Raw genomic sequence first — 24,462 nt, forward strand, 5'->3', positions numbered from 1 at the left:
ATAGGCAAATGACACAAACAAACCTGGTATTTAGAAGAACAAACATTGAAGAATGCGTATAAATTCTAAAACAATTAATTGGAATCTTGACGTGACAGAATTAGTCACTGGATTAGCGACGGTTGCAAGTTCTGACAAAGGGTCATCCAGACTCGAAACGTTGGCTCTATTCTCTCTCCACAGATGCTGTCAGACCCGCCGAGATTTTCCAGTCTTTTTCTGCTTTTGTTTGTAATCTTGGTTGGCAGAGTGAGGGCAGGATTTTCCGTCCCCTCAGCGGCGTGTTTCTCGTGGTGGGAGGGGGCCGGCCATTGGATAGAGGCGGGATCCTTGAGTCAATGGGTCCTCCGTCCTCCACACTCTCTTCCGCCGGGGAATGCGCGGTGCGGGGGCGGTGTTGGTGGTTCCGGAAGATCCTGCCGGTGGGAATGGCCGGAGAATTTCGGCTTTGCAGTCGAGAAAATGGAGGACTAGAGAAGGATTTCTTACAAGACTGGAATTGAAAGTCATTCCAAGGGATTCAAAGCTGATTTAGTGGCGATGAACGTGGCCAAGTAGAGATGTAAAGGACGGTGGGCAGAATTTCCTGGTCTTGCCGCGGCAGATGTGGCAAAAATCTATTGGCTTCGACAGGACTGGAAGATCAGCAGTGTAAATGACCCCAATTTTTACCAAGGAGATGGGAGCAGGACACACGACCCACTAAGTGACCAGCACAGCTGCAGAATCCAGGGATTCCTGATCTGAATGGCCGGTCCTCATTTAAATAAATGTTCCCGGAATTCCGGGGGGGGGGGTGACAATTTGGAAGCCAGGGACTTATGGGGACAGCCCCAATCGCATCGATTATCATAGAATAGAATCATAGAATCCCTACAGTGCAGAACGAGGCCATTCGGCCCATCGAGTCTGCACTAACCACAATCCCACCCAGGCCCTATTCCCGTAACCCCACATACTTACCCTGCTAATCCCCTGACACTGAGGGAGAATTTAGCATGGCCAATCAACCTAACCCGTACATCTTTGGACTGTGGGAGGAAACCGGAGCACCCGGAGGAAACCCAGGCGGACACGGGGAGAATGTGCAAACTCCACACAGACAGTGACCCGAGGCCGGAGTTGAACCCGGGTCGCTGGCGCTGTGAGGCAGCAGTGCTAACCACTGTGCCACCATGCCAATTATGGCCTTGGGCCTCTTGTCATGGATAAGAAGCTCAGGTATGGCGTGAGCGTAACTCCTTTGACTGATCAGCAACTGCAGGGAGAGGTTGTAAACCCCTCAGCCACCATCACCGGGAGTGAAAAGCAGCTGGTTTGAGGGATGAACACAACAGCTCAAGCAACAAGTACCAGCGGAGTATCACAAAACAGCCTGTGACAGGCTTAAGATGCAGGGGGAGATCACCAAACTCTGATGTCAGAAACAAAACCAGAAAACGCTGGAAAATCTCAGCAGGTCTGACAGCATCCGTGGAGAGGGAATCGAGCCAACGTTTCGAGTCTGGATGACCCTTTGTCAGAGCTGTAGAGAACGAAAGAGAGCTTCGCTCTCCATGTTTCAGGAAGTGTTTTCACTTGCTCGGAGTGTTAGGTAAATTTGGTGAAGTTCAAAGCAAGCTCGAGGCACCGCATCTTACCGTCCTCCGTAGGTGCTGCCTGACCAGATAAGGATGCTTTGGAGAGTTTGCTTTCTGTTTAAAAGAAAGGGACAGAACAGACAGAGTTCCCGAAGATTTAAGAAACAGGGAATCATTGGAGTGTGCCTTGCTGGTGATAACTGTCTTTGGAAAATCATGGAAGTGGAACGAGTTTCGATAGACTTGGGAAGATTTAACCTGGCTTGGTGGGGAGAAGTGAACTTCTGCTCGAGAGGTGGGAATGAGTTCCTATAATGCTACACTGCTCGAAGCGTGGTGAACAGTAAAAGGGTTTTACAAGTTATGACAGCACTTTTTCTTCAGTTTTATGTACTGGTGGCCAGTTAATTGATGTTTGATCTGTGTTGGTTTTAGTTTGTTTGTTACAGTAAAAGTCTTATAATCTGGAATCTTGTTCTTTGGTTCTTTCCGTCGGTCGCTGAGAAATGAATCTTTTGTTTTTTTAAAGTTATCCGACTACTGCGGACCATTTAGCTCCATAAGCAATTCTTCTGAATATATTTCATCATTGGAGTGCATCACGGAACTATGAATATTCCAACTTCCATATATCCCAGTTAGAGCATCCCAAGAAACATAGGGAAAACGGACACTGAGCTAATGGAAAGATAAGGGAGAATGGTTAATGTCACAGGAGGTGGGTTTTAAAAAAGGAGGATGTTATAGGTGGAAGGTTAGGTAGAGAGGTTTAGGGAGGGATCTTGAATTCACAAATCAATCGCATTACCGTTTCCGTCAGGGTCTACAGCTTTGAAGTGTAGCTTGTTCTCCTCTGTGGCCTGTTGGAAATGCTCCTCGGTCTTTTCCATAATCCACCGCTGCATCTCACTCGCACTAATTTTCTTGTCAGCATTGGCATCAACCCTGAAGAACAGGAAGACAGAGAACGTTACTGTCTGACAGAAAACATTTCAGCTCTTTGGGTCATTGGCACGACAGCTTGTGGTCTTATATCAGTGAGGGATTCAAGGGTAATGGGGATACGGCTGGAAAGTGGAGTTGAGAACAATTGCGATCTCATGGAGTGGAGCAGATGGGGCGAATGGCCTACTTCTGCTCCTACGTCTTATGGGTACAGGAAGGCATCTGTTCGATTAGCTCTCTTGGTCAGTAAGGTGGCACAGTGATTAGCACAGCAGCCTCACAGCGCCAGGGACCCGGGTTCGATTCCGGCCTCGGGTCACTGTCTGTGTGGAGTTTGCACATTCTCCCCCACGTCTGCGTGCGTTTCCTCCGGGTGCTCCGGTTTCCTCCCACACTCCAGAGGTATGCAGGTTAGGTTGACTGGCCATGCTAAATTGACCCTAGTGTCAGGGGGATTGGCAGGGTGAATGTGTGGGGTTGCAGGAATGGGGCCTGGATGGGATTGTGGTCGGTGTGGACTCGATGGGCCGAAATGCCTCCTTCCGCACTGTAGGGATTTTATGATGATTCTCATCACAACCTATTGCTGCCCCCGGCTTCACTCATTAATTGGCACGTTTATCAGCGGACAGTATTTGTTTTTTAACCATATAAGAGAGGAACCCCCTTTCCCATCACCTTCAAAAAAATAGTTCGACCCTGATGTAGACAGAAGCAGTCAGGGTAAACAGCTAAGGACTTGAAGACGAATTGATACAAAAAAATTCCAAGTTTCTCGAGGAATGAGATGCCAAACATGGGTTTACGGCTGACAAGATTGAACAATGTATTATATTCAAAAACGTCCGTTGGGGAAGGGTAAAACTGGAGCTAATTTTTACTCCGTTCATTTACAGGGTGAAATGGGAGAAGCAGAGAAAACTCGCACCATGTCCCGTTCGCCCCTGTGCTCCCCGACCTCCATAGCTCCGAATCCAGCAAAGCACAAAATTCTCACTTTCTGGGGGTGCATTGTTACATCTTCTGAAGTTAGACCCCAACCAATGCCCTCCACCTGCGCATAATTACATTGATCGCATTCAGTTTTCCAGGCAAATTAAATTACCTTACTAAAATTACAAGCTCAACTTACAATGTCTAAGCTGTGTTGTACTTTTAGACATGTTGTACAATTTGTCTGTTTAGCTGGATGGTGCTTTTGTTTTAATAAGGCCTTGATTCTCCAAAGAGGGGCAAAACGTGCAATCCAGCAACTGGAACGATTTGTATTTATGTTCGAGAAACCAAGCTAGTTGCCTGGTGAGGACTGAACATCCCCTGACATTGGACCTCGGGCCTCCCCACACTGAAGGGCCAGACCAGTGCGCTCCCCTGGTTACGTGGGCAAGTCTTTGGATTCAGGAGCACTGGGTTTGGGCAGTGATCCTGGTCTCTGGGATGAGGGAGAGCCTCGCGAGTGAGCGATCGGGGTCCTGAAGGCAGGGGTCAGGGGCTGAGACGCAGGAGAATGCTTGGAACGAGAGATCAAGGGTTGCAATAGGAATTATATCTGTGGTAAACACTCTGCATATGTTTTTTTAAAAAAAAACATATGCAATATTCAGTAATGAATCGGATCCAATGATAGTGTTTAGAGGTAAAAAAAAGCTGCAAACACGTATTATTTCACACTATCATGTATAAGAATGGCACAATAGTTAAGAGCAGCACGGTGGCACAGTGGTTAGCACTGCTGCCCCACAGCGCCAAGGACCCAGGCTCAATTCCCAGCCTGGGTCAGTGTCTGTGTGGAGTTTGCGCATTCTCCCCATGTCTGCATGGGTTTCCTCCGGATGCTCCGGTTTCCTCCCACAGTCCGAAAGACGTGCTGGTTAGGTGCATTGGTCATGCTAAATTCTCCCACAGTGTACCCAAACAGGCGCCGTAGTGTGGCAACTAGTTTAAAGTTTATTTATTATTATTAGTCACAAGTAAGGCTTACATTAACATTGCAATGAAGTTACTGTGAAATTCCCCTAGTCGCCACAGTCCGTCACCTGTTTGGGTCAATGCACCAAACCGGCACGTCTTTCGGACTGTGGGAGGAAACCGGAGCATCCGGAGGAAACCCACGCAGACACGGGGAGAACGTGCAGACTCCGCACACACAGGGACCCAAGCTGGGAATCGAACCCGGGACCCACTGTGCTACCGTGCCGCCCTTATGCATGCTGAGAGTACTCTGTATAGTGTTGTTGGATTTTGTAAATCAAGAAATTCTGGTGAAGGAACTTCCACCTCTGAGGACTTATTACACTTATCTTCAAATCCCTCATTGGTCTGGCCCCTTTCAGAAACTCTGCAACAACCTCCAAGATCTCTGCCCTCCTCCAATTCTGGCCTGTTGTCCATCAATTTTAGTTGCTCCAACTCTCAGTTGAAGTGTTTCTTCAACTGCTTAACTCCTGGAATTCCCTCCGCAAACATCTCCACCTCTTTCTCCTTAATCTTGACGCTCTGTAAAACTCATCACTTTGACCATACCTCAGGTCACCTGTCGGGTATCTCTTGATGTGCCTCGGTGTCAAAGTTCTGTTTGATCCTCTCTGGACTACGCACCTTGGGATGTTTTACAACGTTACCAGTCACTATGTGAAGGCAAGCTGCTGTTCGGAGTCAACTGTAACGCGGTTGATATCACTCTCACCTTTGAGGCACAAATGTTTGGGTTCAAGTCCCACTCTGGGATTTGACACCCCAATGGCCCACTGAGGGAGTGCTGCACTGTCAGAGAGTGCCGTCTATCGGATGAGGTGCTGAACGAAATCCAACTGCCTGGCGGGGTGGAGTAAATGATCCCAGTAGGTGAGTTACCCCTGGTGTCCCAGTCAAGATTTATCGCCTAATCAACTTGGCAAAGAGCAGATTGCCTGCTGTTTGTGGGATCTTGCCGTGCGTGAATTGGTTGCCACATTTCCGACCTTACAACAATGACTAAGAGTTTAATTGGCTGGAAAGTGCTTCGAGATCATGTCCGGTGGCCGTGAAAACGGCAACATAAACCTCCGTGTTTTTCTAATTAGTGGCTCCTTCTCTACCCAGTGTAATTTGGAGTTGATTTCACCTGTGGAGTTGTTACACTTAGACCGAGGAGAGGACATGAAAAGATAAGGAAAAAATCTGCCACCCTTAAAAAAAATGCAAGAATGACCCTTTTGTAACACTGACAGACCCAATCAAAGCAGTGTCATATGGGATCTTTTCCATCCACAATACAGTGGCACAGAGCTTAGCACTGCTGCCTCACAGCGCCAAGGACCCGGGTTCAATTCCGGCCTTGGGTGATTGTCTGTGTGGAGTCTGCACGTTCTCCCCGTGTCTGCGTGGGTTTCCTCCGGGTGCCCCGGTTTCCTCCCACAGTCCAAAGATGTGCGGGTTAGGTTGTCCATGTTAAATGCATGGTTGTATGGGGATAGAGGGGAGAGGCCTGGGTGAGATGCTCTCTCAGAGAGTCGGTGCAGATTTGATGGGCCTAATGGCCTCTTTCTGCACTGTAGAGATTCTATGGTTCAGGCAGACCGGGGGGGGAGCCTCGCGACTCAGAGGCAAGTGTGCTCCCAGCTGAGCCACAGCTGACCCAGAACAACAGCTCGCCTATGTATATATATATATATATATATAGTGACTTTTCAGGCAGCAAGATTTGTATTTCCAGCATTTTCCGTTATCAGTGCAAGATAAATGAGGGCGTAAGGAAACCTTGCTCAAAACTGCAGCCAGGTAAAAGTACAAACCCAGAAGGAAACTGTCTGTGCTTTGTAACTACACCTTCATCTGGGTCCGCCGTGGGTGTAAAACACAAGGTGGCAACCACATAAAATCCACATCTTCATCATTCTTTCCAAAAATCTCAGTCTTCTGCCAGCCACTGTTCTCTTTTGATGTAGTTTCAGTGTTATTTTAATCAGTCCCTCTGTATCTCTTCCCCGCCACCCCCCCTCCACACACCGAAATCGAGTGAGTAGGCAGGGAACCTGTTTCCACATCTCTCTGAACGCTGATTATGAGCTTTTACCCCACTGCTGGCCACAGGTTACCCTTGCAGCAAGCAGACATCGAGATTTCCCTTGACTCTATCATTAGTAATTATACTGAAGGGGTTGAATCTGACATTAACTGCTCCTTTCGGCAGGGACTATTATTCCAACGTAGCAAATTTCCAATGTTGAGCAGACTTTTCCCATATCCTTCGTGTTTTGATGTTCACTATTGCTTGTTATTTGACTACACAGTTCAACTTCCCTTTGCTTCCTTTTTTTTGTATTCATTCATGGGACATGGGCGTTGCTGGCTGGCCAGCATTTATTGCCCCTGGGTAGGATTGCTCCATGCTCAGATCAATGGTAGGATAAAGCTACTGGTGTTACTTGGTCGAGAGGATACTGGGACGACTGTGTCCATTTTCACTCATTGACCATCCTGAATCAGCGAATCCCTACAGTCCAGAAGGAGGCCATTCAGCCCATCGAGCCTGCACCGACAACAATCCCACCCAGGCCCTATCCCCATAACCCCAGGTATTTACCCCATTCATCCCCTTGACACTAAGGGATAATTTAACATGGCCATTCAACCTAACCCGCACATCTTTCGGACTGTGGGAGGAAACCGGAGCACCCGGAGGAAACGCACACAAACATGGGGTGAACATGCAAACCCCACACAGTTACCCGAGGCCGGAATTGAACCCGGGTCCCTGGCGCTGTGAGGCAGCAGTGCTAAGCACGTTCCTCTGGTACACAGTGTACAAGAGACACAATGTCCCCGATACAATGAGGATCAGTGCACCACAGGAGCTTGACCCTGATTATTTTTGGAAGTTTACTTATTTATTAGTGTCACAAGTAGGCTGACATTAACACTGCAATGAAGTCACTGTGAAAATCCCCTAGTCGCCACACTCCGGCGCCTGTTCGGGTACACGGAGGGAGAATTTAGCACGGCCAATGCACCTAACCAGCGCGTCTTTCGGACTGTGGGAGGAAACCGGAGCACCCGGAGGAAACCCACGCAGACATGGGGAGAACATGCAGACTCCGCACAGACAGGGACGCAAGCCGGGAATCGAATTGTGAGGCAGCAGTGCCAACCACTGTGCCCCCGTGCCGCCCACTGTGCTGCCGTGCCACCCACTGAGCCCCCGTGCTGCCCATAGGGTGTTCAAAAGGAAATTAGTGGGGGACAAATTGGAGCTGTTCTGTAGCAAGGACATCAAAAACAGTTCTATTTGTTCTCTGCCGCTGGGGCTATTTTTAACATGTTGCTTTGAGGGGGGGGGGGGGGGGGGGGCGTGGCGTTACCAGCAAAACCTCTGGCCCTGTCGAGAAAAACAGGTGAAGAAAATAAGTCTCGGCACCTGAAAAGAACTTACATTTATATAGCGCCACGTGGAAAAAGCATCCCTCGGTACATGAGAGAGGACGATGGAAAAATCTAGCCAGTAGCAGAGCTGTAATACAGCATTCGACAAAAGTACTGATTCAACGGATGGAGGAGAGATTAGATAACAATTGACAAAGGCAACCGGGGGAGTGTGGGTGGTTTAATATAATGAACTCTCAACAGGGCAATTCAAAGCACAAATATAGATCAATAGCAGACATCCGAGGGTGGGGAAGATTTCAATGTTTAGAAAGTATTCTAATATCACACTTGTAAAAGTTTTATTGCCAGGAAATGTACTATTTCGAAACTAATATCTCTCTCAGTGCAAGCACTGAAATAGGGTCAAATGTATAAAAATGTCTTTCTCTTCCTGCAACATTCAACATTGTTTCCAGTGTTTGTGGAATCTTAACCAACTTGAATCATCTTTATACCATCGGAGTTTCCCAATGCTCTTAAAATGATCCCCCCCCCCCCCCCCCCCAATACAGCGACTTCCATCTCCCCAGACAGGACACGGACATCCACCGCCCCCCCACCCCCCGCCCTCCCCCGCACCAGACAGACACAGCCACTCACTCCCACACCCAGACACACACACACACAAGCACCCACTCCCCACACACAGACAGGCACACACACACAGACACACTCATACACTATCCTCAGTCTACAACGGAGTTTACGCGCTACAGACACAATCCCAGGAACAGTTTTCTGGTTAACAGTGGCTGTAAACGAGATATGAAACAGTCTGGATATCCGGGACAGCGTTCCGAGGAGATGGCTTCCTAGAATTTCCATTTAACAGTCCATTCTGGAGCAGTCTCCAAACAACCAAGCAGACAGGCTGTGGCCAAGTAGAATCATAGAATCCAAACAGTACAGAAGGAGGCCATTCGGCCCATTGAGCCTGCACCGACAACTATACCCCCCCAGCCCCTATTGCCATAACCTCACGTATGACCCCGCTAATCCCCCTAACCTACACATCTTGGGACACTAAGGGCCAATTGAGCATGGCCACTCCACCTAACCCGCACATCTTTGGCACGTTGGAGGAAACCGGAGCACCCGGAGGAAACCCATGCAGACACGGGGAGAACGTGCAAACTCCACACAGACAGCGACCCGAGGCTGGAATTGAACCTGGGTCCCTGTCACTGCGAGGCAGCAGTGCTAACCACTGTGCCGCCCCAGTGTGACCGATCGTTTAAAATGGCGACCGCTTGTCCATGCAGCTGCCTCACGCTTTGAGCCACGACATCTCGACGATCAGTGGTGGCAGAGAGGGAAGGAAGAGGAAGTACATCCCGAACTCCGGATCCCACTGCCGTGCGGGACATCCCACCTGCCCAGAGATCTGCAGTGGGTGGGTGGCGGGAGGGGGCCAGAATCGGCCCCGTTCAGTCACATGAAGACCCTCGGGGAGACGTTATCCTCCAATCAAGGGACAGCGTTGACAATGACCCTTCCTGGAAAGTGTAAATAAGAAACCCGGAACTATTTATTTTAAACGTTCAGCCAACACAGTAAAATAAACAGGATGTCAGTAAATGGTTTCACACTGAGACAGGGGACTGTGGCTGGAGGAGGAATAGCTGAGTAAGGATAAGTCAATTTAAAACCTCAGTGAAAAAAAAAAGTATGAATGAGCACGTTTTGTGTGGGTGGGGATAAAGTGCAGACGATAGCCAGGAATACATCAACTGTGGGGGAAAGTGATACCAAACAAAACAGCTCCAATCAGCAAGAAACAGAAATGAACCAGAAAGCGGTGTTGCTGTCTGCTACCGATGTCTCATTAATGCCGGGACCTGGAGCCAGAGGAAAAAACCGCATTGGGTTTTTGAAATTAATCATTTGTTTGTTCAGAAAACAACTGGGGGTGGTTGCCGGAATCGGGGAGCTGCAAGAGCTACATCCCCCCCCGCCTCTTCCCCCAACACCCCTGCCCTGATGTTACCCCCCCCCCCCCCCGGTCTGGACCCTGACTGCCTGGTGCTGAATCTGCAACTCGTCTCGTTGCACCTTTCCCCACCCCCCCGTCCTCAAACAAATGAGGATCCAAGATGGCGCCAGAGCGCGGTGACTTCTTGCAAGCGGTGTCCAGCATGCCTTCTAATTCTATCTTTTGCTCTTGTTCTATGCTTCTAAAATTTCATTACGTTCTGCACTCTCTCCTTCTCTATGATCCCTACGCTCTGTGTAGCGCGCAAGGAACAACACTTTTCACCGTATGCTAATGCATGTGACAATAATAAATCCAACCAAATCAAAATGGAGATTCTCGATCCTCCCCTCCTTCGTCTACAAAGGAATTTCAGTGTTTTTTTTAAATTCTGCAATGTCGCAAATTGGTGCCCTTGTGCATCAGTCGCTGAAAGTAAGCGCGCAGGTACAGCAGGCAATAAAGGCGGCAAATGGTATGTTGGCCTTCATAGCGAGAGTATCGAGTATAGGGATAGGGATGTTTTACTGCAATTGTATAGGGCATTGGTGAGGCCACACCTGGAGTAATGTGTGCAGTTTTGGTGTCCTTATCTGAGGAAGGATGTCCTTGCTATAGAGCAGTGGGTTCCCAAACTTTTTTCACTGGGCCGCACTTTCGGAATAAATATTTGCCCTCGCCACACCGAATCTTTTATTGATACATTAAAAAAAAACAACTCCTAGCAGTGCTTGATTCATAACATAGAACACAACTACTTTATAATATGATCATGGGACATCCAGAAAGTATAAAACAATCACTTTGGAAAAATATCTAATCCATGTTTAAATGTTTCTTTGATTGTCCTTGAATCTTCCCGCCACACTTGCCATCCTCTCTCGCCGCACCAGTGTGGCGCGCCGCACCCTTTGGGAACCACTGCTATTGAGGGAGTACAGTGAAGGTTTACCAGGCTGATTCCTGGGATGGCAGGCCTGTATATGAGGAGAGGCTAAGTCGGTTAGGATTATATTCACTGGAGTTTAGAAGAGTGAGAGGGGGGTCTAACAGGGTTAGACAGGGTAGATTCAGAAAGAATGTTCCCAATGGTGGGTGAGTCCAGAACTAGGGGTCATAGTTTGAGGATAAGGGATAAACCTTTTAGGACTGAGGCGAGGAGAAATTTCTCCACCGGAGTCATAGAGCAATACAGCACAGAAACAGACCCTTCGGCCCAACTGGTCCATGCCGAATATGGTGCCCTCCCAGCTAGTCCCAATTGCTCACGTATGGCCCATATCCCTCTAATCCTTTCACATCAATGTGCTTATCCAAATGCTTTGTAAATGTTGCTATTATACCTGCCTCAACCACTTTCTCTGGCAGCTCATTCCATATACGCACCGTCCTCTGCTTGAAGAAGTTGCCCCTCGGGTTCCTGTTAAATCTTTCCCCCTCACCTTAAACCCAAGCCTTCTAGTTTTCAATTCCCCTACCCTGGGAAAAGACTATGTGCGTTCTTCCTATCGATGTCCCTCATGATTTCATACACCTCGGTAAGGCCACCCCTCATTCTAGCCTGGCCAACCTCTCCCTATAACTCAGTCTCACGAGTCCTGGCAACATCCTCGTAAATCTTCTTCGCACTCTTTCCAGTTTATCAACGTCTTTCCTAGAACAGGGGGACCAAAACTGTACCCAATACTCCAAATGCAGCCTCACCAACGACTTATACAACTGTAGCACGGCAGACTCCCACAGGGAAATCAAAGCACAGGGAAGGCAAACATGATTGATGTTATGGAATGCGTGTGCGTTTCACACATGCACGCGTCACTCTAGGTATTGTCCCAGAGGTGAAAAGCGAATGTAATGACCCACTCCTTCTCCATTGAGAGGTTTCGCACTTTCTCAATATCCCTTCAGTTAGCCAGCTCGTGTCTGATCCGATCACCGGTTAAAAGAGTGACTCTCCCCGAGATATGCAGCAATGTCACTGGCCATGCAGCACATGCACAGGTAACCAGAGCAACACACCTGGTCATCAACAGAACAAAGATGGGTGAAGTGATTATGGGGCCCCAGGCTGATGGCATCCTGCTGCACTGCAGTGATTCCATTTGGCCCATTGAGTCTGCACTGACCCACCTTTTATTTAAATCTTACTCAGGCCTTATCCTTGGAACCCCAATATATTTACCCTGCTAATTCCTCCTAACCTACGCATCTTGGGACATTATGGGTTAATTTAGCATGGCCAATCCACCTAACCTGCACATTTTTGGAGCATGGAAGGAAACCGGACCACCCGGAGGAAACCCACGCAGACACGGGGAGAATGTGCAAACTCCACACAGACAGTGACCCAAGGCTGGAATTGAACGTGGGTCCCTGGCGCTGTGAGGCAGCAGTGCTGACCACTGTGCCACCCTGCTGCCCCATACCCTCTCACCATGGTCCATCTAGGGGGCGGGAATCCATGGGAAACCCCTTTGGGGACGACATGTTCCCAAGAAGGTTTGCCAAGAAATGTAAACGCTTAAACGTGACCAGTTTAGCCGGCTTATAGAGCCGGCTAAAACGTATAGAGGCACGCCAACACTGCTGTACTCAAAGAAACCAAACTGTATTGTATTTTGTGTAAAGTCAAGTTTGAAGTGTTTCTGAAAATTTTATGAATGAGGTGTAGTTCTTGGAAATAAAGAAGTGACGATAAAGGAAAGAATGGAAACAAAAGGTTTCTCCCAGTCACGCACCCGTAAAAAATGTATTCTTTCATGGGATGTGGGCATTGCCAACAAGACCAGCATTTGTTGCCCATCCATAATTGCCCTTGAACTGAGTATTTGGCTGGGCCATTGCAGAGGGCAGTTAAAAGTCAACAACAGTGCTGGAGGCTCGGTGGCACAGTCGTTAGCACTGCTGCCTCGCAGCGCCAGGGATCCGGGTTCAATTCCAGCCTCGGGTCACTGTCTTCGTGGAGTCTGCACGTTCTCCCCGTGTCTGCGTGGGTTTCCTCCGGATGCTCCAGTTTCCTCCCACACTCCAAAGATGTGCAGGTTAGGTTGATTGGCCATGATAAATTGCCCCTTGGAGTCAGGGCATTAGCAGGGTAAATATGTGGGGTGACGGGAATAGGGCCTAGGTGGGATTGTGTTCGGTGCAGACTTGATGGGCCGAATGGCCTCCTTCTGCACTGTCGGAATTCAATCATTCTACATGTAGGCCAGACCAGGTTAGGATGGCAGATTTCCTTCCCTAACGGACATTAGTGAACCAGGTGGGTTTTTACAACAATCCTGCTCTGAACCTCTATTCGTGAAGTCACGAAACCCATAGAACATTTAAAAAGTTGCAACAAGGTCAGCATTTCCAGGAATAATTTTGGATTAAGTCACTAACTGAATTGAAATTCCCCCCAGATGCCGAGGTGGGATTTGAACCCATGTTGTTGAATCATTGGGCATGCTTTGGATGACTCGCTCAGTAAGATTCTCAACATTAATGAACCAAATGAGTTTCTGTGACAATTGATGATAGTCTTATGGTCAGCATTACTGAGAGCATTAATTCCAGACTTCCACTAGCTGCTACCCTGGGATTTGAACCCATGTCCCCAGAGTGTTAGCCTGGATCTCCACATTACTGGACGTTACCGTTGTGCCATCAGGGTCCATGTGGGTCGGTAATCCCTTGTACCTTGTCCATGAGGACCCAGTCTTCATCGCCAGACATTTGGAGGGCGACTCAACTGAGCTGGATGCTATCCATGTCAGAAGCTGCTGCCTCACAAGATGATGCTTTGTGCAGTGCCGGTCAGCTGGGTTGAGGGTGCCTTGGTGCAGCCCAGGAGCCCTACCCTGGCTTGGCACTTCCTGCAGAGGAAGGCAGTGGGCTGAGACAGCGGGCAGCACGGTGGCACAGCGGTTAGCACTGCTGCCTCACGGTGTCAGGGACCCGGCTTGGGTCACTGTCTGTGCGGAGTCTGCACGTTCTCCCCGTGTCTGCGTGGGTTTCCTCCGGTTTCCTCCCACACTCCAAAGATGTGCGGGTTGGGTTGATAGGCCATGCTAAATTGCCCCTTAGTGTCAGGGGGATTAGCAGGGTAAATATGCAGGGGTTACAGGGATAGGGCCTGGGTGAGATTCTTGTCGGTGCAGACTCGATGGACCGAATGGCCTCCTTCTGCATTGTAGGGATTCTATGAATCCGTGAGAAGGTGCCAGATTCCACCTGCTATGGGTCTTCTTCTCAGCTCTTCCAGACAGTAAACCTCAAGAGAGTCACTGTTGTCAGGGGCAACCTCCTAGTTTGTTTGCCTTCAGCAACCATCGATACACAATCTTCCAGAGACCCAGCCCTCCAGAACAAACGGTTGAAATCCTATCAGGTTCGACCCTCCTCCAAACCCCCACCCGTCGGCCAGGTCACCTCAAAACAGACTTGAATCCCAAGAAATCAAAGTCCATCCTGCTTTTCCTGGTGTCTGGTTGTTTCTTTACAAGTTGCTGCTTGACATTGGAGTGAAGCCAAGTGCCAACGGGCAGAGTGCGTGGGACAGCGAGCGAGAGCGAATCCAGCTTTGCCATTCTAACATATCCACTGACCCAGAAACCACAGCAGGTGGCCAGCCCATGGTCAAACAGAACCGCTTCCAAATGGGCTTGAAGGTTTTCTTATCAGGGCACACAGCCAGCAAGAGTTTCATAGTCAATTTCTTTTAACTTTCTAAGAGATGTTACCTTTCTGCAAGTGTTTGAAAGCAGGCTGCCCCACCACAGAGCACAGCAATCTCTGACAGAGTGACGGCAACACTCACTTTCAGTCTGTGACTCAGGTTCCTTCTTCAATGTGTGTGCGCGTGTGTGCAGACTGGCACACACAGTGGCACACACAGGGGCACACACAGGGGCACACTAGACAGATTTCAGCTGAACAGTCTTTCCTGTCCCCAGATATTCTAATGTTAACAGTGCAGGACTCTAACAGGCAAAGCCAGCAACACTGACCTGGCTGAGGCAAGAGGGTATAATGGACCCTTTCCCCAGGTAAAATGCACTCTATTCAGTAAGGTACATTGCGTAACAGTTCAATTTGAACATCAAAAAAATGGAACTAAGTGCAGAGCAGCTCAGTTCCCTTCAACATTGCGTGCGACAGACTGAGTGACTTCACAATTCCAGGCAATATTTACAATACCAAATGTCAAACATCCCACCAGCCAGGGATTTCCCAAGAACTGGGATAACCACAAAGTGATTCACCGGAACCCAGAGAGAGCGTGTGGAGGCACAGAGAAGGAACGAGAGAAGGGGAAGGAAAGAGAGAGAAAGAAAAAGCAAGAGAGAAAGGGTGGGAAGGGGGAGGGGGACAGGAAAGCAGGAGGGCCCGGCTTGACGGAAGAGTGCAGGAAACGCGAGAGCGCGGGAGGGCACGGGCAAGGCGGAGGACACAGGAAAGCGGGAGGGCGCAGGAAAGGGCAAGGCGGAGGACACAGGAAAGTGGGAGGGCGCAGGAAAGGGCAAGGCGGAGGACACAGGGAAGCGGGAGGACAAGGGATGGGATGAGCGTGGAATGGGGCAAGGCGGAGGACACAGGGAAGCGGGAGGACACAAGACAGCCAAAACTACCGGTCATCTCAATACATTTTCCACATTCTCTTTCAAGTTTAGCCACTGTTGGAACGTAGGAAACGTGGCAACCAATCCATGCCCAGCTCTTCTGTGAAATAGTGCCACGGGATCTTTTACAGCCAATGGAAGAGGAAGGCTGGACCTTGGTTTAATGTCTGATCCAAAAGACAGCACCTCAGACAATGCAGCACTCCCTCAGTACTGCACGCGAGGGCCAACCTCAAGCTTGGTGCTGCCGTGGGATTTGAGCCCAGACCCTCGGGACTCCGAGGCGAGTGCGCTGCACTGCGGGGAAGGGGGTGAAGGCCGATAGCTGTATCTAAATGCTTGCCACAGTGGAGAGCATGGAGCAGCCCAGCAGCAACTTGGCACAGGGCCTTGCTGACAGGGGCTTCCCAGGTTCACAGGGGGGGTCCGTCAATCGGGGCATCACCGTGGGGGAGTGGTAGCGACTGCATGGCGCACGAATCCCCTTTTCTTTCTCGCGAGGGGAAGGCATCAATCCTGTCCCCGACCTCTTCCACCAAAATGGTGGCCTTGCTGTTGCCCTCCAGCCACCCATGCCAAGCTGGTGAAGCCAGACCTCTAGGGCCCAGAACTACTCGAGGCCCCCCCCCCCGCAAGCTGGAGATCAGCAGTCTCCAACCAGCCATGCTGCAGCTACTGAGAGACCATCTAATAGGAGCACTCGGAGAGATACAGCCAGGACCTCGGAGAATGCCCAAGCATACTCAGTTTAACTTTATATGCACTGTTTAATGATTTCTTTGATAAATTCGCAGTTGATGCTGGTATTCTGTGGTGAACTGTGGGAGGAACCAAGTCGTCACAGTGGCCAGTGGGAAGGTGAGTCAGAGTGAACGGGGAGGTGTAATTGCAGATTCTTCTCATGAATAATCTGATCACGTCGCTCCTTGGCTGAAAGGTCTGTGGCCTCCACTTCCTCTCACACTTCCTCCTCCTCTGCAGGCTTCTGCTGGTGAGCCTGGTCCCCGTGGGCCTGGAAGCAACTTCGGTCAGCACGATACTTTAAGAGCATCCAATAACATCCGTGCCCCAGGCCAGGGTGACCCTGGGTAGACTGAAATTTTAGCCAATGATAGGAATCCTGCAAATGGGGCAGACATTGAGGATAAACAAGCAGGTGAATGAGCCGGCATCATCACGATCGGGAGGGACATCATGGTGCCTTTAAGCAGCGCTGGTGGTGGGTGGGGAGAAGTGGAGGAGTCCTTCTTGACATTTAATGTCACATTCAGCTGCATGAGGTTAAGACAGTACTTTTACCAGAGTGGGGAGTTCCAAAGCACATTGATCCACACCATGTTGTCAGTGTTCATTGGCCACATGCTTCCTCCGCCTGTCGGGCATGTTTGCAAACATCTTGGACCCCATTTAGAAACCTTAGCTAGCCACATGCTAGAATCCCTACAGTGCAGAACAGGCCATTCAGCCCATCGAGTCTGCACTCTCTCTCTGCCAGAGTATCTTATCCAGGTCCCCTTCCCCCGCCCTATCCTCATAAACCCGACACATTTCCCAAGGCCAATCCCCCCCAACCTACACATCTTGGGACACGAAGGGGCAATTTCCCACGGCTAATCCATCTAACCAGCACGTCTTTCGGGCTATGGGAGGGAACCAGAGAACCCGGAGGAAACCCACGCACACACGGGGAGAATGCGCAAACGCCACACAGACAGTGACCCTGAACAAAAATACCCACCGACGGGCCCCAAGCTTATCCAATTGTACTTTCTATTTTTGTCCTACAGTTAGCCTTATTAGCTCACGGATCTATGCTTCAGATTAATGCGTTGCTATAGCGCCAGCATTTATTGCCCATCCCAAATTGCCCTCGAATTGAGTGGTTCGCTGGGCAATTTCAGAGGGCAGTTAAGAGTCAACCACATTGCGGTGGCTCTGGAGTCACATGTAGGCCAGACCGGGTAAGGATGGCAGATTTCCTTCCCTAAAGGACATTAGTGACCCAGATGGGAGTTTTGAAAATCAACAATGGTCATTTTTTAAATTGAATTTAACTTTCACCACCTGCCAAGGTGGGATTCGAAGAATCCCAGAGCATAACCCTGGGTTTCTGAATCACTAACCCAGTGACAATACCACAAACCCATGAGTCACACACAAGCTCAGATTTCCTCTACGACGCAAGGTCGATTATTCAACAGAAAACATTGAACGCCCAGATAACACCTGAAGCTTCAAAATACACAGTTCAACTCTTCCCCCTGGTGGAGAAGACGAGAGAAAGAACTTTCATTTCCATAACACGTTTCATGGGAAGTCTCAGGGATTCCACAGCCAATCGACCTTTGGCTGTTTGTACGTAAGACATGATGTGGAGATGCCGGCGTTGGACTGGGGTAAACACAGTAAGAAGCCTCACAACACCAGGTTAAAGTCTAACAGGTTTATTTGGTAGCAAACGCCACTAGCTTTCGGAGCGCTGTAACTTGATTTTGTGTCTCTGTGCCCTGTTTGAGAGCAGATTTCCACTCCATCTGACGAAGGAGCAGTGCTCCGAAAGCTAGTGGCATTTGCTACCAAATAAACCTGTTGGACTTTAACCTGGTGTTGTTAGACTCCTTACTGTGTATGTAAGACAGACAGACACACACGGACACACAGAGGCCAGTTTGCACACAACAAGTCTCCATGTTCAAAAATGAATTAAATAACAAACAGATCTGTTTTTTTTCCCCCCAGCGGGGCTGGTGGGAGAATAAACATTGACAAGGACACAGGGAGAAGACCAGTTTGTGTGAGAATGTGTGGACGGGGCTTACTTACCCTGCCTACTGTCATTGCTGCTCCTGCCTTTGATTTGTTGTCAGATTTAAACTGCACTAGAAAAGGAGAAACTCATTACAGGAGAGGTGACTCGATCTCGGAGATGTCAGCGGTGTTGGACTGGGGTGGACAGGTTGAGAGGTCACACGGCACCATGTTATAGTCTAACAGGTTCATTTGAAATCACAAGCTTTCGTGGTGACTTCACCGGACGAAGGAGCAGTGCTCTGGAAGCTTGTGATTTCAAATAAATCTGTTGGATTATAACCTGGTGTCGTGTGACCTCTCACCTAGATCTCCCTGAAGGCTGCTTTCTTCGAAGTCATGACGTGATTGGTGATTCCAAATAAACCTGTTGAACTTTAACCTGGTGTTGTGAGGCTTCTTACTGTCCTTCGCGGTCAGCAGTCATAGAACCCTACAGTGCAGAAAGAGGCCATTCGGCCCATCGAGTCTGCACCAACCACAATCCCACCCAGGCCCTATCCCCATATCCCTACATATTTACCCACTAATCCCTCTAACCTATGCATCCCCGGGATGCAAAGTGAGCGCCCATGGTTTGCTGCTGGCTGTGAATTGTAGGCCACTGCCACTTATTGCCCATCCCTAGTTGCCTGAGGGCAGTCAAGAGTCAACCACATTGCTGTGGCTCTGGAGTCACATGTAGGCCAGACCAGGTAAGGACGGCAGATTTCCTTCCCTAGAGGACATTAGTGAATCAGATGGGTTTTTCCGACAATGGTTCACGGATTCTTAATTCCAGACAGTTTATTGAATTCAAATTGCCGTGGCGGGATTTGAACCTGGCTCCCCAGAACATTAGCTGAGTTTCTGGATTAATAGTCGAGCGACAATACCACTCGGCCATTGCCTCCCGTCTGTTAGTTGTGTTCAGAGGAGGACAGAAGGTGGAGTTGGCCATTTTCCCACACGGTGAAGTAAGGGGCTGTTTTCTCAACACATTGCGCCATCCTCTTCCGATTACCAATCCTCCCAAAACCGTTTGCCCACACATGTTGAAATTCAGCATTTGGAGCACGGTCCCAAGTCCTTTCTCATTTTAGCAATGACAGGGCGAGTGTAGCGGGGGCAATTTTCCCAGGAAGTGGGGCAAAGAAATTTGGGAAACTAGGGGGCGTGGGAAGCCACGCTGGGATGGGCTCCATAATGGATAAGCATCTCCTGAAAAGTTTCCCCAGAGACCAACTTCCCACTCACTCCCAGCCAGCCAATTAGTGGGGTTACAGCCTCACTATGGGCCAATTTGTGCTGGGGGCAGTATTTCCCCACCTTGCCTGTTTCCTCCCTCCCTCCCCCACCACCACCACCACCACCACTGCGCGCAGATGCAGCCAGCTCAATTCCGTCAACCTCCTGGTGGCTAACCAGGGTGTGGAGATGCCGGCGTTGGACTGGGGTAAACACAGTAAGAGTTTTAACAACACCGGGTTAAAGTCCAACAGGTTTATTTGGTAGCAAATGCCATGAGCTTTCGGAGCGCTGCTCCTTCGTCAGATGGAGTGGAAACCTGCTAGCCAGGTCAGCGCCAGTGGCTTCCTGCCCCAGTGAGAGGGCCGCAGGGGATGCAAGGCCGCAACCCTGTCCGTTACTACCCTACAAAAGGCCTTCCCTCTCCACAGCATGATGGCCCAGCCAGCTTCGATCCACGTGAATCTACTGGCAATGCAGCTGACTGAGGAGGTCTCCACGTTGCGACACCCTCACGATCGCCTGCCTCGACACCACCCAGCTTTCCCCAGTGGGTCTGGTAAAATAACAAGACCAGGATTGTCTTACGAACATGTTAAACCTTTGTCCACAGTGATCAGTACATAGGGACACGTACTGGAGTAGGCCATACAGCCTGTCGAGCCCACTTCGCCATTCAATAAGATCATGGCTGATCTGTGGCCCAACTCCATGTACCTGTCCTCGGCCCATATCCCTCGATACCGTTGCTCAATAACAATGGGCGGGATTTTATGGCCTCGCTCGTCCCGAAACCATAAAATACCGCCTGAGGACAGCGGACTTCCCCATTGTCCGCTCCTCACCCGCTCCGATTCCCATGGCAGGCGGGGCGGGAAAGGTCCGGCCGTAGTTTCTATCTCAAACTGAAACATCAGAATTGAACCAGCATCCACCGTTGTTTGAGGAAGAGAGTTCCAAACCTCCCCCACTCTCTGCGTGTAGAAGTGTTTTCGAACATCTCTCCTGAATGGCTTGGCCTGAATTTTTAGATGGTGATCCCTGGTTCTCGAGCCCTGAACGAATGGAAACAGTTTATCCTCATTCATCCTCTCCTGTAAATATTTTGCAGACTTCGACCAGATCACCCGTCAACCTTCTGAATTTGAGAGAATAAAGGCCTAATTTGCCTAATCTCTCCTCGTAACTTAATCCCTGAAGTCCAGATATTCTTGTAAATCTGCGGTGAACTTCCTCCAGGACCAAAGCTTCCTTTCTAAGGTGTGGTGTCCATATCTGCTCACAGTACTGTGAGTCTGGCCGAACTAGGGTTTTATACAACCTCAGCATAACATCTACATCCCTATACTGCAGCCCTTTCGATATGAAGGCCAGCAGTAGGCGGCACGGTGGCACAGTGCTGCCTCACAATCACAGCGCCAGGGACCCAGGTTCGATTCCTGGCTTGGGTCTCTGTCTGTGCGGAGTTTGCATGTTCTCCCCGTGTCTGCGTGGGTTTCCTCCGGGTGCTTCGGTTTCCTCCCACAGTCTGAAAGACGTGCGGGTTAGGTGGATTGGCCATGCTAAATTGCCACTTACTGTCAGGGGCACTAGCTAGGGTAAATGCATGGGATTATGGGGATAGGGCCTGGGTGAGATTGTGGTCGGTGCAGACTCGATGGGCCGAATGGCCACCACCTGCACTGCAGGGATTCTATGATTCATTCTGTTGGTCTTCTGAACTCTTTGCCGCAGCTGCTGTCCTCAAATCAGTGAGCACATAGGGTTAATTCTATAGGATCAGTGAGCACACACCCACAACATTCAAAAACACCCCACAACATTCCAAATGAATCACCCCGCAACATTCCAAATGAATCACCCCGCAACATTCCAAATGAAACACCCCGCAACATTCCAAATGAATCACCCCGCAACATTCCAAATGAATCACCCCGCAACATTCCAAATGAATCACCCCGCAACATTCCAAATGAATCACCCCGCAACATTCCAAATGAAACACCCCGCAACATTCCAAATGAAACACCCCGCAACATTCCAAATGAAACACCCCGCAACATTCTAAATGAAACACCCCGCAACATTCCAAATGAATCACCCCGCAACATTCCAAATGAATCACCCCGCAACATTCCAAATGAAACACCCCGCAACATTCCAAATGAAACACCCCGCAACATTCCAAATGAATCACCCCGCAACATTCCAAATGAATCACCCCGCAACATTCCAAATGAATCACCCCGCAACATTCCAAATGAATCACCCCGCAACATTCCAAATGAAACACCCCGCAACATTCCAAATGAAACACCCCGCAACATTCCAAATGAAACACCCCGCAACATTCCAAATGAAACACCCCGCAACATTCCAAATGAAACACCCCGCAACATTCCAAAAGAAACACCCCGCAACATTCCAAAAGAAACACCCCGCAACATTCCAAAACCATCAACAACATTCCAAAAGAAACACCCCGCAACATTCCAAAACCATCAACAACATTCCAAAACCATCAACAACATTCCAAAAGAAACACCCCGCAACATTCCAAAAGAAACATCGAGCAACATTCCAAGAAACACCCCGCAACATTCAAAAAGAAACACCCCGTAACATTCCAAAAGAAACACCCCGCAACATTCCAAAAGAAACACCCCGCAACATTCCAAAAGAAACACCCCGCAACATTCCAAAAGAAACACCCCGCAACATTCCAAAAGAAACACCCCGCAACATTCCAAAAGAAACACCCCGCAACATTCCAAAAGAAACACCACGCAACATTCCAAAAGAAACACCCCGCAACATTCCAAAACCATCAACAACATTCCAAAAGAAACACCTCGCAACATTCCAAAACCATGAGCAACATTCCAAAAGAAACACCTCGCAACATTCCAAAACCATCAACAACATTCCAAAAGAAACACCTCGCAACATTCCAAAACCATGAGCAACATTCCAAAAGAAACACCTCGCAACATTCTAAAACCATCAACAACATTCCAAATGAAACACCTCGCAACATTCCAAAAGAAACACCCCGCAACATTCTAAAACCATCAACAACATTCCAAATGAAACACTCCATAACATTCTAAAACCATCAGCAACATTCCAAAAGAAACACCTCGCAACATTCTAAAACCATCAACAACATTCCAAATGAAACACCTCGCAACATTCCAAAAGAAACACCCCGCAACATTCTAAAACCATCAACAACATTCCAAATGAAACACTCCATAACATTCTAAAACCATCAACAACATTCCAAAAGAAACACCCCGCAACATTCTAAAACCATCAACAACATTCCAAATGAAACACTCCGCAACATTCTAAAACCATCAAAAACATTCCAAATGAAACACTCCGTAACATTCTAAAACCATCAAAAACATTCCAAATGAAACACTCCGTAACATTCTAAAACCATCAACAACATTCCAAAAGAAACACCCCGCAACATTCTAAAACCATCAACAACATTCCAAATGAAACACCCCGCAACATTCTAAAACCATCAAAAACATTCCAAATGAAACACTCCGCAACATTCTAAAACCATCAACAACATTCCAAATGAAACACTCCGTAACATTCTAAAACCATCAACAACAATCCAAATGAAACACCCCGCAACATTCCAAATGAAACACCCCGCAACATTCCAAAAGAAACACCCCGCAACATTCCAAAAGAAACACCCCACAACAGTCCAAAAGAAACACCCTGCAGCATTCCAAAAGAAACATCTCGCAACATTCCAAAAGATACACCCCGCAACATTCCAAAAGAAACACCCCGCAACATTCCAAAAGAAACACCCCGCAACATTCCAAAAGAAACACCCCGCAACATTCCAAAACCATCAGCAACATTCCAAAAGAAACACCCCGCAACATTCCAAAACCATCAACAACATTCCAAAACCATCAACAACATTCCAAAAGAAACACCCCGCAACATTCCAAAAGAAACATCGAGCAACATTCCAAGAAACACCCCGCAACATTCCAGAAGAAACACCCCGCAACATTCCAAAAGAAACACCTCGCAATATTCCAAAAGAAACACCCCGCAACATTCCAAAAGAAACACCCCGCAACATTCCAAAACCATCAACAACATTCCAAAAGAAACACCCCGCAACATTCCAAAACCATCAACAACATTCCAAAACCATCAACAACATTCCAAAAGAAACACCCCGCAACATTCCAAAAGAAACATCGAGCAACATTCCAAAAGAAACATCTCGCAACATTCCAGAAGAAACACCCCGCAACATTCCAAAAGAAACACCCCGCAACATTCCAAAACCATCAACAACATTCCAAAACCATCAACAACATTCCAAAACCATCAACAACATTCCAAAACCATCAACAACATTCCAAAAGAAACACCCCGCAACATTCCAAAAGAAACATCGAGCAACATTCCAAGAAACACCCCGCAACATTCCAGAAGAAACACCCCGCAACATTCCAAAAGAAACACCTCGCAATATTCCAAAAGAAACACCCCGCAACATTCCAAAAGAAACACCCCGCAACATTCCAAAACCATCAACAACATTCCAAAAGAAACACCCCGCAACATTCCAAAACCATCAACAACATTCCAAAACCATCAACAACATTCCAAAAGAAACACCCCGCAACATTCCAAAAGAAACATCGAGCAACATTCCAAAAGAAACATCGAGCAACATTCCAGAAGAAACACCCCGCAACATTCCAAAAGAAACACCCCGCAACATTCCAAAACCATCAACAACATTCCAAAACCATCAACAACATTCCAAAAGAAACACCCCGCAACATTCAAAAAGAAACACCTCGCAACATTCCAAAAGAAACACCTCGCAACATTCCAAAAGAAACACCTCGCAACATTCCAAAAGAAA

The 24,462-nt window shown here is 48.5% G+C and overlaps 1 protein-coding gene across 1 annotated transcript in view; it reads right to left on the reverse strand.

The window, feature by feature from the left end:
- Positions 1-24,462, reverse strand: part of sdf4 (stromal cell derived factor 4) — an 89,284-nt gene that overhangs the window by 42,127 nt on the left and 22,695 nt on the right. The window contains exon 2 of the mRNA XM_078238904.1: positions 2,389-2,525. Within this exon, the coding sequence (XP_078095030.1) occupies positions 2,389-2,525 (137 nt within the window). The remainder of the gene's footprint in view (positions 1-2,388; positions 2,526-24,462) is intronic.

Source organism: Mustelus asterias, chromosome 22 (assembly GCF_964213995.1).
Source record: "Mustelus asterias chromosome 22, sMusAst1.hap1.1, whole genome shotgun sequence".
NCBI lineage: Eukaryota > Metazoa > Chordata > Chondrichthyes > Carcharhiniformes > Triakidae > Mustelus > Mustelus asterias.